Source organism: Cyprinodon tularosa, unplaced genomic scaffold, assembly GCF_016077235.1.
Source record: "Cyprinodon tularosa strain WSP-4 unplaced genomic scaffold, ASM1607723v1 ctg73, whole genome shotgun sequence".
In the NCBI taxonomy this organism is placed as follows: domain Eukaryota; kingdom Metazoa; phylum Chordata; class Actinopteri; order Cyprinodontiformes; family Cyprinodontidae; genus Cyprinodon; species Cyprinodon tularosa.
Genome location: NW_024039485.1, coordinates 772721 through 792211, shown reverse-complemented (window position 1 = coordinate 792211; position 19491 = coordinate 772721). Strand labels below are relative to the sequence as shown.

General features: G+C 38.2%; 1 protein-coding gene across 1 annotated transcript; it reads right to left on the bottom strand.

The window, feature by feature from the left end:
- Nucleotides 1-100: 100 nt before the first annotated feature.
- twist1b (twist family bHLH transcription factor 1b) lies at nt 101-1280 on the bottom strand. Its single transcript, XM_038269536.1, has 2 exons — nt 590-1280; nt 101-447 (listed from the first exon to the last, which is right to left on the bottom strand). Exon 1 carries the CDS (start codon nt 1126-1128, stop codon nt 619-621), a length of 510 nt encoding a protein of 169 aa, XP_038125464.1. The 5' UTR covers nt 1129-1280; the 3' UTR covers nt 101-447; nt 590-618.
- Between the last annotated feature and the right edge of the window lie 18211 nt (nt 1281-19491).

Sequence of the window (19491 nt, the reverse complement as noted above, 5' to 3'; positions counted from 1 at the left end):
ATATAAAAAAAAGTGGAATGTGTTTATTATTATTTTTTTATTATTATTTTCCATTCCAGACACAGGATTTATTTCTCAAGATAACAGGTTTCACCAATAAATAAATAAATGCATACTGAGACTTATTTTTTTGCTTCCTTCCTTCTTTCCTTTCTTTCTCCCTCTTTTTTTTTTTTTTTGTTTTTTTGCACAGGTTTGTTCCAAACTGTAAGCCGTCAGCCATGCCATTTGATTTCAACAAAAATAATTTCAGATGTACGCATTAAACAAAGCAAAAAATAAAAAAACACATATATATCTAACATTCGTCGTCAACAATATTTGAGCCCACCAGTATGGGGGCCCATGCTTTAAAATAGAGTCGTCTTCGGCTTGAGTGATCCGATGTTTCCAGCATTGGACTCCAGAATGTCCCTTCAGAATTTGATAAGTAGATTCAGCAGTCACCTGCAGATTAAATAAGGGGATTATTTAGCACTTTGCAAACTCTGGACCTCTGGTTTATAATGCACCATTTTGGATTGCATAATCATCCGAAGCAGTGCAAGGTTGGATCATGCATATAAGTGGGAATAAAACCTAAGCGTACCATTATGGGCAAATAAAAGTCTCCAGATGCTAGTGAGATGTAGACATGGACCAGGCGCCCTCCATCCTCCACACAGAGAAGGCGTAGCTCAGCCTCTCATGAGCCACATAGCTGCAGCTTGACATCTTGGAGTCCAGCTCGTCGCTCTGCAGCACCTGGCAGAGGAAGTCGATGTACCTGGCTGCCAGTTTAAGGGTCTGTATTTTGCTCAGTTTGTCCGATGGCAATGTGGGGATGATCTTCCGCAGGGCCGCGAACGCCTCGTTCAGGGACTGGGTCCTCTGTCGCTCCCGGACGTTGGCCATGACGCGCTGCGACTGGAGCTCCTCGAAGGACTGGGGGCTGCTGCTGCCGGACTTCTTCCCTCTTTTCCCCGGGGTGGGACTGTCCGAGTCGTCCCCGCTTTTCCTGCTGGTTCTCCGCTTCCTCCCGCCGCCTCTCTTCGGCTGCTTGTCCGGCTCTCCCTCGCTGTTGCTCAGGCTGTCCACAGGAGAGACGGGGGAGCTTCCCGACTCTTCCCCCAGATTTTCCTCAGACATCTCCCACCTGAGAAGACCTTGGGTCAGAGAGGGCTCCGACAACTCACTCCCCTCTCATGAGAAGTCAGGGAGAGGATCCACCTGAAGATCCGCCGCAAAACAATCCATAAATGGATTCCTTGGAGGAAAATACTCTTCTGTTAGTTGAGAAACTTAAGAAGTTCTTATAGGCTACTTGGTGTAAACTTTTTTTGTTATTTGGGAGGACAGGATTGGCTGAGATGTTGAAATACGCGCATGGAGGGGCGGGAACCTCCGACAAACTGCTATAGGCGCCCTGCAAAAAAGCTACAGTTTTTGGGTTAAAGTTTTAGGAGGTGCATCTTAATGAGTTTGAAAAAATAAATCATTATTCAACTGAAAAAGATAAACTGGAGTATTTAGTCGATTCGTTGCACAGAGAGATGTAATTCAAGCTCTGTGTTTCTCTTTATTTCGATAGAGCTATAGCCTACTGTAATTCAAAATATGCATTTAGTTAAACCACAAAATACATTAAGTTCTGTACATGCACAGGGTATTATGGCCAGGGTGAGAGCAGAGATATTTGACAAAAGGGTAAATTGTCAAAGAGCAAGGAAAGTTGAGTAGAAGGAAAAACAATTGTTAAAAAAAGATGCCTAAAAAATACAACTAACTGCAGACAAAAGGTGTGTCAAGTAAAGGAAAGTCACTTTTAGTTGGATCATCTTTTGCAACAGTGTGCTCTGTTTAAATTAGACTGAAATTAAGCATTTCTGGATAAACGTAAACCAAAGGAAAACATACTGCAAGCATTGGGAAGGAAGTGCTTTCCTGTGTCCAAAGGTTTTAAAAAACTTGTAAGAGGGATTTTAGAGGAAAAATAATCAATTGTAGAATATAAAGATCTCAGAGTCATGACCTAATCAATGCAAATTTTAAGCTGACCATAAAACTTTCTTTATGTCTATCTACGGTACACATCTGGAAAATCTATGGAAGAAGATAAAGAAACTACAGCACAAACCAGCACACATAACTCTAGAGAGATTCATATACATCATACACTCTATATCCTGTCTTAAGATGCTTTATCGCTTTAATCCTTTCTTATATATTTACACATAACACGTACCTTTCCTTTAGTAGTTTTAAAAACTACCTTGAAATATCCCACCATAACAAATTTTTGGTGTGTAGAGACTCAGAAGTCCATGCTGGATGTAAAATAAGAATGGTTTCCAAAACTATTTACACTTCTTCAAATATTTCACATTTCGAAAGAGGAAAAACAACAAATTTAAAGTTAGTTACTGAGTTCTGTATGACAGAACAAGAGTAAGCACTTCAGAACTGTGAAGTGGAAAAATAAAAATATACGGTTTTAAAAAAATCTAACATAAATGTGGCAGGGATTGAGATTCTGCCCCTTCAATCGTTGATTCACATCCAGTCCAAAAAGCATGCTTTCCGAATGCTAGTCTGTATGTAAAGTCCACTTGTACCATAGATGTTCTACGAAGGTTTTTTGGACGACATTATTTAATAAAGAGCAACATGAAAATCAAGGAACACAACAGACGGATGAGGGAAAATTGTTTAAAGCAGAGTTAGGTTGTCCAGTGTCCCAGACTCTGAACAATGTACAGATAAGTTTTCAGGCCAAACTGGAAAGATTACAAAACAGGTAAAGACCTAACAAAACATGACCACCAACTTAAAGCGACAAGTCAAGCAAAAGCAAAGTTTATCAAATAGCGGTGAATAGGATAGTGTAACTCTGGAGGAGCTGCAGAGATTCACAGCTCAGGTGAGAAAATCTGATCAAAGGGCAACAATGGAGACAGATGGAAAATACCAAAAATCTTTATTTTAATTTCAGCTACTAATTACCTAGAGCTGGAAATGCTTTGTATATAAAATAACATGCAACAAATTAATGTAAACCAAAGTATAGATGTTTTCATTCATCTTCAGACTAAGTGGTTCAGTTTTTTCCTTCAGAGATGAGAAAGGGGTAGCTCTGTGCTTTTCTCTGCAGCATTAACAAGGCTAGTGATACAATATCCATCTTGTTTAGTGGAGGATTACTTTGTTTAGTTTGAGAAGACGGTGGTCCACAGAAGCAGCATCTGGCTCAGGAAGCAGGGGGGCATTCTGGGTCAAGGGTCACAACACCAGTGAAACATCCATTTACATCTTTTTGGAGGCCTCAGAAGGAGGTATTATCAAGAGGAGCACAGGCTTGTTTAAGTTCGGACTGAACTATGTATATATATAAATTAGGGGTGCACAATTTGGTTGGCTGGCCAAATTCTCAGCCTAAATTTGTTTAATTTAGGAAGATAGGTGATCAGCCGATACGTATATATAAAATCAATGTTTTCCACAGATCTACTCTACCTCTGCAAAGGTAAATCAATGCTCTATCCTCTAATTTATCTATTAGAGCAATAACTTATGTAAGAAGTGTTTATTGTTTTGCAGGTACTGATTAATTAATTTCAGTGAGATCAGATTGAAATATTGAAGGTCTTATGACAACCAACAGTGTTGGTTATAAAAAAAATCGATATAAATGAAAATTGGATTTGGCATGTCAGTCTTCGGGAATTGATGATCAGCTGCGGCTCAAAAAATGCACTGAATCAATCAATCAATCAATCAATCAATCAATCAATCAATCAATCAATCAATCAATCAATCTATCTATCTATCTATCTATCTATCTATCTATCTATCTATCTATCTATCTATCTATCTATCTATCTATCTATCTATCTATCTATCTATCTATCTATCTATCTATCTATCTATCTATCTATCTATCTATCTATCTATCTATCTATCTATCTATCTATCTATCTATCTATCTATCTATCTATCTATCTATCTATCTATCTATCTATCTATCTATCTATCTGTCCGTCAATCGGTTCTACATGTTGTTGTGCAAATTGCATAGACAACAGGTGGAAATTATTAGTAATTAGCAAGACATACTCAACAAAGGATTGGTTCTGCAGGTGGGGACCACAGTCCACTTTTCAGTACCTCTGCTTTCTGGCTGATGCTTTGGTCACTTGTGAATGTTGGTGGTGCTTTCAAACTCGTGGTAGATTGAGACAGACTTGACAATCCACAGAAGTGGCTCAGGTACTGCAGCTCATCCATTAGGCACATCAATGTGAACTGTGGCAAAAAGGTTTGCTGTTGTTGTCAGCATAGTGTCCAGAGGCTGGAGGCACTACTAGGAGACAGGCCAGTTCATCATGAGACTTGGTGTAGGCTGTAGGAGGGCAGCAACCCAGCAGCAGGACCACTACATCCTCTTTTGTGTAAGAGTTTCAGGAGGAGCACCACCAGGGCCCTGCAAATTACCTGAAGCTGGCCGCAAATCTGTTTGTGTCTGCATAAATGTTTAGAAACAGACTCCATGAGGATGGTATAAGGGCCTGACGTGCACAGATGGGGGTTGTGCTCACAGCCCAACACTGTGCAGGACGGTTAACCAGAGAACACCAGAATTGGCAAATTTGCCACTTGAGCCCTGTGCTCTTTACAGATGAAAGCAGGTTCACACTGACCACATGTTCTATTTTATTTTATTATCTAATTAATGTGAAGCGTTGAGTTGTCCATGTACTGTATTGTGCTATACAAATAATCGTGCCTTACCTGGCCATATGACAGCTGTGACAGTCTGGAGATACAGTCAAGAGCAATCTGTTGCCTGTAACATCCTTTGGCATGATCGGTTTGGCAGTGAGTCAGTTATGGTGTGGGATGGCATACATTTGGAGGGTAGCACAGCCCTTCATTTTCTCGTCAGAGGTAGCATGACTGCCATTAGGTACAGAGATGAGATCCTCCAACCCCTTGTTAGACTATATGATGGTGTGGTTGGCCCTGGGTCCCTCCCAATACAGGATAACCCTAGACCTCATGAGGTTAGAATGTGTCAGTAGTTCCTGCACCATGATGGCATTGAAACTATGGCTGGCCCGCCCCTTCCTCAGACCTGATTAGGAATGAGAAGATCATGTCTTTATCCATCTATCAGCATCACATTGCACCACAGACTGTGCAGGAGTTGGTGGATCCTTTAGTCCAGGTCTGGGAGGAGATCTCTCAGGAGATCATCCACCACCTCATCAGGAGCATGCTCAGGCTTCGTATGGCAGTCATACACAGAATACTGAGCCTCATTTTAACCTGTTTTAAGGACATTACGTTGGATCAGCCTGTAGTGTTTTTACACTTCAAGTTTGACTCCAAATCCAGGCCCCATTGGTTAATAAATTGGATTTTCATTAATTACTTTTGTGTGATTTTCTTGTCAGCACATTCAACACTACACAAAACAAAGAATTAAATGAGAATATTTATTTAGTTCAGATCTAGGATGTGTTATTTCAATGTTCCATTTGTTTTTTTAAACAGTGTATAATTTTTTTACAGAACAAATGATCCCCTCATTTGATTGATCATTGTTTAGACCTTCACAAAAAAACAGTTTGCAAACTAAATGCTAAATGTAATGTTCTAATACTTAAAACTTGAATCCATCTGTTGTTTTTAATGTTTTCAAGAACAGCTCAATTCTCCTTCAGGTGACTACACCTGTCCCATGCCTCTGTCCATGGTGCTGATCCTATTAGTTTCTACCTGCTTGACCCAAAAAAGGTTAAGAAACAGATGTTTTATAAGCATGGCCTCACTCTTATCTGAAGCATTCTCAGGAAAAGATCCGATACCACAGGAGATTCAACCAACATTTTTTTGTGACAGATTGATGAGCTTGCCCCTCAAATTGAAATGGAAAGTAAAAATAAAGTTCTAATCTTGCACATAAATGTGTCGTTTTAAGTGAATTTATCCAGTGAAACAGGCATATAACCATGTAGGTTTTATAACCGTTAGAAATGGCTTTGTACTGGATTATTCCACTTTAAGGAGTCTTAATCTAACTCATGTAATGTTATCCTTTACTTAAAGTGATCACCTGTACCACTGCCAGTGTTAAATATGCATTGTGCAAAGTGGCTGTTATTATCTTACAGTTCTTCAAATTTCCTTAGGCAACAACAAGAAGGGTGAGATTGCTACGTTGTCCCAGAAGGAGATCCTGGTAAAGTGGTATAATATGACATCAGAAATAGGCTAAAATGAGTCATAGTGTAGTATGACATCACTAATAGGCTAAAAAGAGTCATAGTATAGTATGACGTCAGAAATAGGCTAAAATTAGTCATAGTATTGTATGACGTCAGAAATAGGCTAAAATGAGTCAACATGATGCTTCTAATCTGCTTCTGAATCTGCTATGTTGCAACCATGCTTCTGTACTATGCAGTATTTCAAATCCCTGGAAAAGCTAAATTAATAATAAATCAGTTGTAGGCTTTTCAACTATTTACACTGGGAAGAAGGAAACGCGACTTATGCATTATTCAATTGCCAACTCCTGCATTATTGTTATGCGACTGAAAACAAACCTAGCCCTTTAAATACATGAGCATAAAAACCAAACTCTAATATAATAAGGGAATTGATTAACCTCATGGCAAACTTATTTAACGAATTGGAGTTCATGCAAGGTTTTTTTATTCTTTTACGTGCTGCCATATTTAAGCTAACTGCAACCAAGGAATTTAAAGGTGCAGCAGGAGATCTTTTCTGACGCATTTTTTACCATAGGGCTTAAAGATCTCCCCACAGCCGCTTAGCAAGCAGTGAAATAGAAGGTCTGGAAGTGAAACTAAAATAAATGGTCCCCGCTACAGTGAGAAATCAATGAATAACCCCAACCAATTACAAAAGACGGTCCATTGTACACGATTGGTTCCTGACACATCAATCATGGTCGTCTGCTTGTCCCTCCCCCCTGTGTGCGTACCCTGACACATGAACGAATCGACCCCCCAATGTTCGTGCAGGATGCCATGGCTGGAAGCTAGCCACTAAAGCAGCAAGAGCAGCGAAAACTAGCGTGCTGCTTTATTTATGATGCTTGTTTAAGTTTAGTTCTGACGCGCGGCTGAAGCATCTTTTCTGCTCTGGCTGTGCGGTTGAAAAAGTGGGTCTAGTGCGTGTTGGGCAGAGCTACCCTATCTTTTCCCTGCCTGTAATAATGGCAGCTATATTTGCTGTGGTGCACTGTCACTAGGAAACCCATTCAACAGCAGCCTATGGCCCGGTCGCCTCTTCACGGTTTGCCGTGGCGGCAGGAAGGCCTTTTTCTTGTATGTAATCCGAACTGCAGGCACCAGGATCATAAAAGCGAATATGTTTTCCCAGCAGATTTCGGCATTTTAACTTAATTTAGGCATTAATAAACAGTTACAGAGGAGTGATCATAGTGATCTGCATCATCACTCCTGCCTGTCTCTCTGCCAGCTCATAGATCAGCCACTCGCTGCTTCAGCTGCTCAGACCCGCTACTCCTGCTGCTGTAGATGCTGCAGACAGCATGCGTGTTTATGTGTTTTGAAGGCTTGGTTCGAGGGGTGGTCCGAAGGGAGAGGCATGGTTGTGTATGTTCAAAAATATAGCTTGCTGGAACCGTTTTTCCAAGATCTCCTACAGCACTTTTAACCGGAGATTACAGTTTTCTGATCCAGCCAAATGTTATCTCTGTAAACCCACCTCACCCCAGTCAAAAGTAATTCCAACTTCACCTCGCTGTTGGGCACTACAGATGATTATATCCCCACAAACTAATGAGGTTGAACACTTTTTTTCCCCACAGGCTATCACTGTATGTGAATAGAATAGAATAGAATAGAATAGAATAGAATAGAATAGAATGGAATAGAATAGAATAGAATAGAATAGAATAGAATAGAATAGAATAGAATAGAATAGAATAGAATAGAATACAATTGAATAGAATAGAATAGAAAATCTCTCAATTGTCCCACCATGGGGAAATTGTGGTGTTACAGCAGCAGCAAAAGTTTACAAAAGTGGTCAAACAAATGTGGACCTTAAAAAGGTGTATAAAATAACAGAAAAAGTAACAAGAAAATAAGAAAATAAACAAATAAATTACTGTACTGTGCGTTTTTTTTTTTTTACAATATAAATACTAGGCATCTGGAAAGGATAAATAATTAATATACAGCTGTGGACTTTTTTTTAATGTAATGGATATGTGAAAAAATTAGCAGTAATATCAGAGATGTGCAAAAATGACAGCAGCATGTTATTTAAGTGACCAAAACAGAAACTGTCCAAAAAGCCTTAGAGCTGCTAGGAGAAAGGATCTGTGATAATGCTCCCTGGTGCATTTAGGGTGCAGCAGTCTGTCACTGAAGGAGCTTTCCGGTTCAGCAACAGCTTCACTAATGGGGTGGGAAACATTATCCAACAGAGATGTTAATTTAGTTAGGATCCTGTTGTTTCCCACCTTCTGCACTGAGTCCATGGGGCAACTACAGAACTGATCTCCCTGAACGTATGGAATGCACATACATCTTAATATTTCTACAATATAAACAAAAAACCTTTTTTTTTAAGTACTGTTAGCTTACCAGTTGTTTTTCCTGTGCCTTTTTGTCTTGTCCTGTAACTGTCTGGCAACTCATCCACCTTGTTAAAGTACTGCTTAAGATGCAACCATGTATGGAAAAATTGATGTAGACAATTGACTGATGGATGTAATGAGAATGCACTTCTTTCTGTTCAGTTATATCAAAAAGTTTGCCTGCTCCCCTCCTGTAAAGTAGCTTTTTACATTTTGTCATGTTACAACGCCAAAAAAGTCAACATCTAGGGGTTTATATTTAAACACCTCCTGCGTGTAAATACCTGAAACTTATTACCATTTCACTGAATCACATAATGTAGTTTACGTCATGAACATCTGTTCTGTGAAGACCTCAGAGGTTTTGTTAAGAACTTCAGTTAACAAACAGTTTCATGAAAACAAAGAAACACAGCAGACAGGAGCCAACCTTTTAACATCCCACAGTTTAATGCATTGCATTAAAATGGGATCAATTCAGACATTTACATATATAAAACACCATTCACAAAAATAGTTTCACAAAGTCTTGAATAAGGGGGCCTTAAAAAAAAATAGGTGCCACTTTGATTTGGTCTATCATAAAATTCTCCCCAAAAGCATTTAAGTTTGCCGTTGTGATTTGGCAAAATCTGGATAACCTGAAAGATATATATACTTTTGCAAGGTGTTGTTTCAAAGACCTGACTTTAAAATCAGTCCCAACTGCATCTGGCTTAAGCATTAAATAATACGGTCAGTCTGTGGCACTCTTAAAACAAATAGACACGCTCTGTAGGTTTATATTTTTCAGCAGATTTCTCCACAGACTTTGAATTTTTCCTGAAGTAACCATGAGAAAACACAGCTGCTCCTCAAAAATATGATGTCATCACAGGACATCTCCTCTAGTGTTGATCTTTAATAAAGACTAAACCTTCATCAGTCTCTCACAGAAACACTCTTGGAGTGAAGAGTACAAAAAGGAGATAACAGCACATTCTGTATTACCTTGTGACTTAAATGGGTTTTTTCTATTCCTTGTGAAGTGGCAAAATAACTAGTGAGGACATATTTTTTTTCATATCACTGTGCAATGCGTGGGTGTTATTATAAAGTCAGATTTAAATGACTGACTCATGCAATTTGACACAGCAGCCAGGAGTGACCCCTCAAGCTTCATTAGGCACCCCTCCCGAAGGTCACATCAAGGCAGACATGACTCTGGCTCTCACTCACCGAGTAAGAGCCAAAGCCAGATCCACAGAGACCCAGTCTTATTTTCTCTGCTCGGGCCCTTGGAGGGCCGCCTTTCTTTATCGGCCTTCTCGTATCTATTAAAATAACAAACCGCAGTCCTCTGCATGTAAAACTCTCTCCCACAATTGACAGCGATAGTCATGTTCACTCCATTAAAAGGCTAACCACAGCGGAGTACGGTGCTAGCTCACCAAGATGGATCAACTGAGTGGAATGAGGAAAGACAGAAGTGCGTTCTTCAAAGAGTAGCTCTAGATAGCTTCTAATCAACCCCTTCTAGACTAACAAGGTCATGCAGCAGACTTGGACATTTATCCTCAACAACAGTCTTGAAATGACTGACTCTTCAGACAAATCCAGAGAGAGTAGCATGATATTTTTGATGGGGGAGGTCCGGTTGTGGTGGATGAGGATTTGGGGTGTTGAATTGGGAGGTGATGATGAAAACAGTCCTTTATAAAATCTGTCTGGACACACAGGAGCCAAGACTCCTGAAGTTAGCTGTAAAAAGAAAGCCTTTGAAAGTTGAGTGCTTTGATGTTGCAGGTTATAATCTTGGCCTCTAGTAGACATTTCTGTTAAGAGTACAGTTTAACTCTGAGAAAAAACAGAGAAGGCTAACTGTTCCTGGAGCCTTATCTCATGAAAAGTGGAGATTTCTGTGGAATGTAGGACAGATGCTGTACGCACAGAGGCACGTGTGTATGCACATGTGTAATAGATCTTTTAAAAGTGTTCATGGGATCATAATAGCTCTGTGGCACATCAGAAGGCTCAGCCACACAATGACACCTTATTAGCCGCTGGGAACCAACAAACTTCTAGTATGTTTTCACAGCTTGGCAGCTTGGAGTGATCAGGGGTTTGTGGAGGACCTGGCATCCCACCAGTGCATTGCCACACACACGCACACACATATGTGCACATGCAAAATAAACAGGAGACCCTCCTCCACAGGTTTGAGGAAGCGTTTCCCTAACCAAACTTTACACAAAAAACAAAAACACAGTCCAAAGAATGAAGGATTGAAGAAAAACACAGACTTCTCTTATTTCTGCATTTTTTGTGTAGCCTTAGTTGTTGTTTTGTCAGCTCCATTAAATAAATGACATTGGTTAAATTACATTATTTTTCAGCCTTATTTTAGAGCTGAAACGTGTGTTTCAGTATTTATGAGTTGCCTAGAAGATGTGATGCCACACAAACGACCACACACATTCACCCAGGATGCAGAGGAGAGACCAATGCACTGACCCCTACAATGAAAATATCCTCCAACGAAGAACCAGTAGCTTTATCATAGTTTAAGATGCCATGCTTGTCACTGCAGTGAAAATTACAATGTCTGCCTATATGTCCCTTAAATACTGTTAGAACCTAAGGTTTTTCATTTATAGCCAGCTTTAGACCTTACAATCCATTTTTAAATAATAGCAATAATGACATTTTAAAATTCAAAAAAAAAAAAATTTAATTACTAGTCAGTGATTTCTCCTAACTTTTAGACTAAAATGCAATGGGACGTTTTTAAACTTGAGGTATACCATCCCACAGTGTTAAAATGTTTCTGTTTGTTTTCCAATGTGTGAAATTATTGTTAAAATAGCTTTCATAGCAAATCTTCAGACCTCGGAGCAAAGCATCAATATATAAAAAAAACATCACAGAGAACAAGGTGGGTCTTTCTTAGAGAGACAATCTTAGAGACGTCCTCTGGAGATCCTCCATACTGCCGTGTACTCCTGATTATATTCTATGACAAATTATATGAAAAACAAAAAGATTAGAAACTAATCTCAATAGTTTGACTTTAATCAGAAAACTGTAACTTTTTCTCAACATCTAACCTTTACAGAATCTTTGACCTATTCTCGATATTTCCAAAAACAATCCTGGTAAAGTAAAACATTTTTTTCCTCCAAGTAAACTTAATACTTCTTTTAAACAATTGGTGAAGCATTAGAGGCAAAGTGGCAGTTTGTTTTTTTGACATTTGGTCCATGGTTCGGGTCGTTTGGCTAAAAATGTAAAGGAAAACTAGACATTAACATATAAAATTTCTGTGTTAACATGGAAGAAAGCTCTATATCCACTTTTAAAATGTATTTTATGTATATGTATGTGTATGTATTTTAAATTTTATATTTTAAAATGATAAAACTAAGGCCAAAGTAACAACACTGAGGAAACTAAAGGAATAAATACAAACATTTAGAACACAAATGACAAAGTAGGATAAATACATTTCTGAAATTTTTGCAAAGCATTGACAGTTCATCGGGACAGAAGCTATTTCTCAGATTTGATTTTTTACAACCTCACACTCCTGAATCTTTACCTGAGAAATAAAAAAAATGACCAGGTAATGAGTGTTTTTCATTTTCTCATCCGTTTATGTTTCACAAGTCCAATGTTTCAGGAAGTGGGGTGTCAACGCTCACAGTCAAAAATGATTACAGAAAAACAAAGATAATGGTATTTTGATCTGTGGTAAAATGCTGTTGAAGCAGATGCCTTGCTGCACAGCAGTAGACTTCGTGTGAATGATGGGCCTGACGACGGTAGTCCACTGTGGTTCTTTGCTCCAACCACACATGCTGGGAGGACTCCCACCACAGTCCCTGTTAATAAGGACTCTGTGAGGAGAGAGGAGGTCAAACAGAGTGCTGCAGCTGCAGAAGAGGATGAATAGCGTACGAGGGAATGATGGGCAGAGGTGTGGGGTGTCAGGGCGTGGGGGTTGAGTACCTGGGGAGCGATGAGGGCAGAGGAGACAGTAGAGGGAGGTCTCCAATCCACTGCCAAAAACAACAGAAGAGGTCTAAAAACATCCCAGGGCCTGCTCAGGGACATATAGATGGATAGATTGATAGGTGGATGGATGGATAAATAGTTAGAGCTTTGTACAGGAAGTCACAGCTAAATGACATGCCGTTTACAAACTACCTCTCCTCAGAACCACAGCTGTGTTCCCATCTCCCCCACATTTTGATTCACCTTTACTACTCCCTGAGTGTTGGTTTGAGGCAGCCTCCTCCTCCTCTTCCTACAGTTAGAGCAATCAGTCATGACACAATGGGCCTACGTCTCCAGCTCTGTTGTTTTTGGAATAGAAAACCTGCAGCCCTGCTTGTTCTCCTCCTCTGCTGACAGAAACAAACTAAAGAGACACTCTTTCCTGATGGATTTATCACTACACCAGATCTCAGCCCATTGCAGATCTGTAGTGTTTTTCAATCAAATTTGGAAACTTGTGATCCACAGACATTCGATGAAAACGACCCAGAAGCGTTGCCGGCGCCATTTTTGTTGTTTTGTACACATTCTCGCATGATTTGAAAAATGCACGTGATTTGAAAAAGCCGGGTGATTTTCTGCCAGATGGCATGATTTTTGTCCACCTAGCGGTAATTTTGATGTAGTTACCAAAACGACTGCATTTATTTTGTCAGGGAAAACTAATCCTTAGTCAGTTAAAAGTCAGGGAATTCTGAAATTATTTAAGACTATGGAAACCCTGTATAAAATAACTATGTATAATGATTCTCTAGAAAAAGTCACAATATATTAATAGTATCATCTTTTACAAACATACCGTGACTCTAAAATAACAATTATTCATTTGTGACATTGACTTCTGTCTTGTGATTTATCTTAAGTTTTTAACCTGTCAAATTTTTTTAGATTTTTAACATAAAAATTTATATTTTTCCAAGCACACAACAGTTTAAAACAAAGTTTAGTTTGAAAAGAATGTGCAGGAAGGATTAAAAAAGCATGTTAACACGGTAATGTAGGCTTGAGTTCATTATCTGACACATGCATATACACACCAGGAACCTATAAACTTAAAAAATACTGAATTACAAAAAAACATTTAAAAAACAAACATGTTTCATTGATATATATACAAAAATGAATATTAGGAACTATATTTATCAAACATTATACTGGGCAAGTAAAAATTGTTGGCAAATAAAATGTGAAAGTCACTTGCCCAAAGGCAAGTGGTAAAAATCCTTAACGTCAACCCCTGAACTTAACCTTTTTTAGTTATAAGGCAAATTGCATACTTCATTTTCTGCATGACCAAAGGATTTTACCAGTTTAGCTCTCTAATGAAGGGTGAGATGGAAGGCTTACGTCTTTCACAGAGTAGTTGCTGTAAAGTGCAGACACCTGCAGCCTTTGTCTGTTTTCACCATCAGCTGTAAAACCTCTAAAATAATTTACCCATATTACAAGACTATGCAGCAGTGGTTTTGGTGGAAACCATTGATACTCATGCCAAGTTTTGAAGTGCTCTAGTTAATGTTTTTTCACAAACTAAGATATCCAGCTCTGTAAGTGTATAAAGCAACTAAAAAGATCAGATAATGTATTTCAACAAAATCATCACTTTAGGCTCTGGCTTGTTATGAGCCCTCTGAATATCTAAAATTTCTCTCATTTGCTCTTGAGTATGCTAGGCTGCAATAACATGAAGGTGTTGTACAGATAAGGTTAGATTCCTAAGGGTTAGTATTTACACCAAATTTGGTGCTGCTGCTATCATATATTTAAATATTGTTAGATTCAAGAAAACTCTGCATTTATTTTCTAACTGTAATAATTATCTCATGAAGATTAAAGACAGCTCAGATTTTTATTAGAATTGGTCCAGCCTGTTCCAGCCTGAGTGAAATTAATAGAAATCTTCTTCTCTGGGGGCTCCGGCATTGCGGCAGCTGGGGGGTTTCCTCGGGTCTCTCCCCTTCCCTCGGTAGGGGGGCGGATTTCCTGGGTTGGCCCCTCTTGGGTGCCTTTGCTCTGGGGATCCCTTTGGGCATCTATGGTTTTGGGGCCCCCGGCGCTCACCTCTGCGCTCTGGGGGGGCGGGTCTTAGGCACTTCACAAACACTGTTGAGCATTTTTTCTTTGGATAAACTTTACATCCACAAGTGCACTCTCACAAACAACTACAGGTGCTTGGCTCCAGGTACTTATAGATTCACTTCTATACAGAAAGCCCATATTCTAATCTTCAGCTACCACAGAATACATGTCAGATTGAGTAATACTAGTACTTCAGCGATAGTATCAAGGTGCCACTTTATTGTATCTCTTATATTATATCTGTTGGTTGTACTGTTCTTTTTACATCTCTTTGCAGGTGATGAAGCAGACTGGACATTATCATTATCTCCCTTTTATCTTCTCTTTCTTTCATCTTTCCTCCTTTTTCTGTTTTTCCTTTCCTATTTTACTTACATTTCAGTGTCGATATAACCTGTAATACTCTCTGCATAACTATAATAAAGCTATTTACATGCATAAATCAAGCAGAACACTGTGGCAACAGCTGTACTGCTCCACTTGTGAAAGTAAAATCTGTTGGGGCCTTTTTTGGCATCAATACTATTATTCTTATAGTCACATTGCCAGACAGGAAATTGTAAAAAAAAAAAAAAAGCAAACAAAAAAAGAAATCTTCTTCTCTTTTTCAAAAAGAATTTAATTCAAGCAAGAAAACATAGCAAAGCCTAGACATCCTTCTAAGCTAGTTCTTCCTTAAGTTAGGCTAGACACACCAGGGGTTGTGATTAGGCAATTGTGAGGTCTTAAAATCCCAATCAGAACTTTATCTATATAATAAAAATGGTAAATCACAATAACCTTGGAATTTTAAAAATAGTTATTGCTCATACAATACCATGAAAAAATGTTATGACCTCTTCCCATTTTCTTCAGCTACTACTGTATGTAACACTTGAATCAAACAAATGTTTGTTTCTCAAAAAGACAACAATAGTTCTAAGATGATTATGGGAAATGTTATCCAGACCACCCTTTATAAAAATAATACTGCCCTATAAGTCACCAAATACTGTGATTGTTTCATTATCTTGGCACCTATTACTGGCTTAACGGGTTATTCTATTCAATAATAATTGAATAAGCTGAGAAGAAGTTCAAGTTGAGAACAAATTAAGAGATCTGTGAATTGCAAAGATGGACAGGCCGGAAAACCCACAAAATGACTGTCTTTATATAGGAGATGACGCATTCCGCTCATGTGCTCTTTGTTATCCGAGAACCGTACCACAAGTAAACCATGCCGAGCCCTACCGTTGAGCTAGTACTAGATTTAGTGCGGATTGATTGTGTCTGGCATGGTCCAGTTCAGTTGCGTTCCATTTACACTGAAAATTTATCTTGGCTACCATGTTTGGACCATTCTCGGCACGGTTTCAAAATGGTAATGTAAAGTGGGCTGCTGTATACATTGATTTTCATTCATTTATTTTGCTGAAACTCGGCCCAATTCACAAACTTTTCTCACTACTGGAAAATTACCTCTAAAAGCCTGCCTTAAAGCTCATAAGCACACAAAGGTCGCAAAACTGAACAAAATCACGCCCGAAAATAATTGTGTTGGAGAGGTCTAATGAAAGTGTGGACTTAAATCTAAAAATGATTACATTTTTCCATTAATCTTTTGAATGAATGTGGTGACAATGGTGTTCTAGCTCAATTATATGGACTCCTCATGTTGATTGGTCGGCTCATTCCTAGCTTTTGTCACTTTCTGTTTATCTGGTGAGTGGTATGGAGTCACATTCAGCATTATTTTCAGGCCATCCTTTATATTACTACGCAAACTATTACTTTCTTGAAAATGTCAGTGGATTTCTGCCACAAAGAATTGACTGATCTAAAAAAATAAATAAATAAAAAAAATAATAATACTTTGCAAGAATGCTGCAAGCTCCTGTACCAGAACGCATCTGAGCTGGAGCAAAAAATTAACGAGGCATTATAGCTGCTAACTTAACCTATGATTGTAAGGTGTCCCTGACAGTAAAAACTAAAACATCAAGAAAACAGTCTAAGATAAATGTCAAAATGTTCTACCCGAGACTACAGTAGGGATTGCTGTATTGGCAATAGACATCATCCATAGTGTTAACGGCCTCCTTGGTGAATCATCAGGTTCCAGACAAGGACAGCTAAAGATGCATTATGAAAGGGGTCCAAAACCAGCAGTTACCTCAAATTCATCAAGCTGAGCTTTAAAGGATAGCTGACAGCTGTAGATATAGAAATTAGAGAGGCAAGCTGTGGACGGCAGTGAAGAAAGCCAGGAAGGCAACTGAAAAAAAAAAGGCTTTATTTGCATATTGCCAAAACAGAGGTGCTGAAGCTTTAGAAACAGATGGGATGTTTTAGGAGAGTCAGTGGGGTTGACAGAGATGGTTTTCTTTTGGTAACAACAAAACAGCAGGTTTACCTATCTTACAAGGAAAATTTTAAAGGGAAGGTTCTAAAAAAGCAGTACGTGCTGAAGGCCGCTGGCTTATACTTGTGGTGGATATTGATCAGTCACATTTTTTAATTACCAATATACATGGCTACAATAATAAACAACATAATTATTTTATACTTGAAAAGAGAAAACTAAACAAATCTTACAATCATCTTAACACAGCAATGAATGATAATCTGTAAAGATGCCTCATAGTAATCAAGCACCAACAGAATAACATCAAATCTGTGATAGATTAGGAATAATTGAAAATTGGAGATATAGACAAAACTTGCAAAACTTGGAACAGCAAAGACATAATTCAATTGCCAGGTATTGATCTTTGATTTTCGTCAGACTCTGAAGAGAAAGTGACAGATACTTTAAATAGAACCAACAACACAAACATATCACAAAACTAAATATAGCTAAGGTAGATAACACCAACAAGCAAACCTAGAATGAAAGTTATTGAAAATTATTTATCTCCTTGTAATGAAATTAAATCAAAACTGAGGCATTTAGAGTTGTTGATAAATACTTGACTCAAGCAACCTTTACCAAATAAATTTAAAAAGCCAGCAAGTAGCAAGGGAAAAAAAAGCTTGCACAGAAGAAAGAAGTGGTTAGAAAAAGGAGAAAAGTTCTCAAAATACTTAGAGATAATACATTTTGAGTAATCTTTCATTGTTTAGCTTAAGAGTAAGGGTTTGATTTGTGAAGGGAAATATAGTTTCAAACTATGGTGTACATTTTTATAAAAAAACTTATATGCAGCAAATAAAAATGATGAAGAGGGAATCGATCTAATAATACATGAAATGTATAACGGTATCAGCAAAACTGATGAGGAATCTAAGAGAAACTGTTATAGAGAAATGAAACCCTAGTGCAAATACCATCTGGAAAGCTCTCCTGCAGCCAATCTCATCATCATGAGCCTTTGCTCCAGCCTATCAGCATAGCTCTTTGCTGTGATATAAACCAGTCACTGTCTGAGACACCCTTGCCTACTGCTGAACGGCATCCATCCTCCGCTACTTCTCCACCTTCATCTCACTGAACTCCCTATGGCTCCCTGTGCAGCCCCACCCCACAACCCTCTAATAGATCCCTTAACCCAAAAATTATAGATTGAGCATTGAACATCGGAGACCAGTCAGTCCTCTAAACAATGATGCTAAAATATTTGCAAGTATTTTTGCTAATTGACTAAAATAAACAAAGATATAACTAATTAAGAACAAACAGGATTTATGCCTGGAATAAACATAAGTAACAATATTAGACTTTCATTGGACATGGCTGTCTGCAATGAATTAATAGTTGATAACAGTTACATCTTGATTTCTACAAAGCATTTGGTACCATAATCCACAATTTTATCCTTAAGACTAATAAACATTTAGTGATTATCTCTCAAACGCTATTATTACCCCACGTCAGGGATGCAATAGCTCAGTTAAACTGATACATGGGACAGTTAGAAGGTGTGACATTAACCATGGAATTGGACAAGGGTTTCCTAAGCTCAGTTTTATTTATTCTGGTCACACAGGTTATGTTGTTACACATTAAAAAAGGCTTATTTCAGAAAACCGTGCCACACCCAATGATTATCAGGTTCCAGACCAGGACAACTAACAGAAGGATTGTGGAGGGGGTCCAAGACTGCAGCTACAAACACAAGCTGAGCTTTAAAGAATATCTGAAATAAGAGGCAAGGCGTGGCCAGTGGTGAAAGAAGCCAGGACACAAAACTTACTTTGTTGTAAATAGAGCTTATAATGAAATGAAGGAGATTAAGATATGATAAAAAAGGTGAAAAAAATTAATGACTGTGGTTTTGATCAAATAAAGCCTCCACTTAATGTGACAAAAAAGTGTCAACCAGATTTCAGATTACAGATATACAAATTACCTGATGAGTCAAGAAATTACTATACATAATACTATTATACATAAACAACAACATCCAAAAACATGTTGTTAATGACAAAATTGAAGGGGATTACAAAGAAAAGCTGAAGGAATCTCCAGATATGTATACACCTCCTTATCGTTAGAAATGCCAAAGGTTTGAATACAATTAGATTCTATTTAATTCTACTTAACTTTATATGGAAGTATATCTGTCATTACCTAAAAGGAGATTTTTTATATATTTCTTAATAGCAAAAAGTTTGGTGGATAAGACGTCCTAAGTTTTGAAATGCCAAATTAAATTGCTAACCACCTTTTTTTAAAAGAAAATTTACACTACCTTTATTTTTAATTGAGGTGGTAGACTCCCATGCTTAATAAAATATTGAAGTTACCTTTTAAATTATGCAAATTTCATCAATTGGCT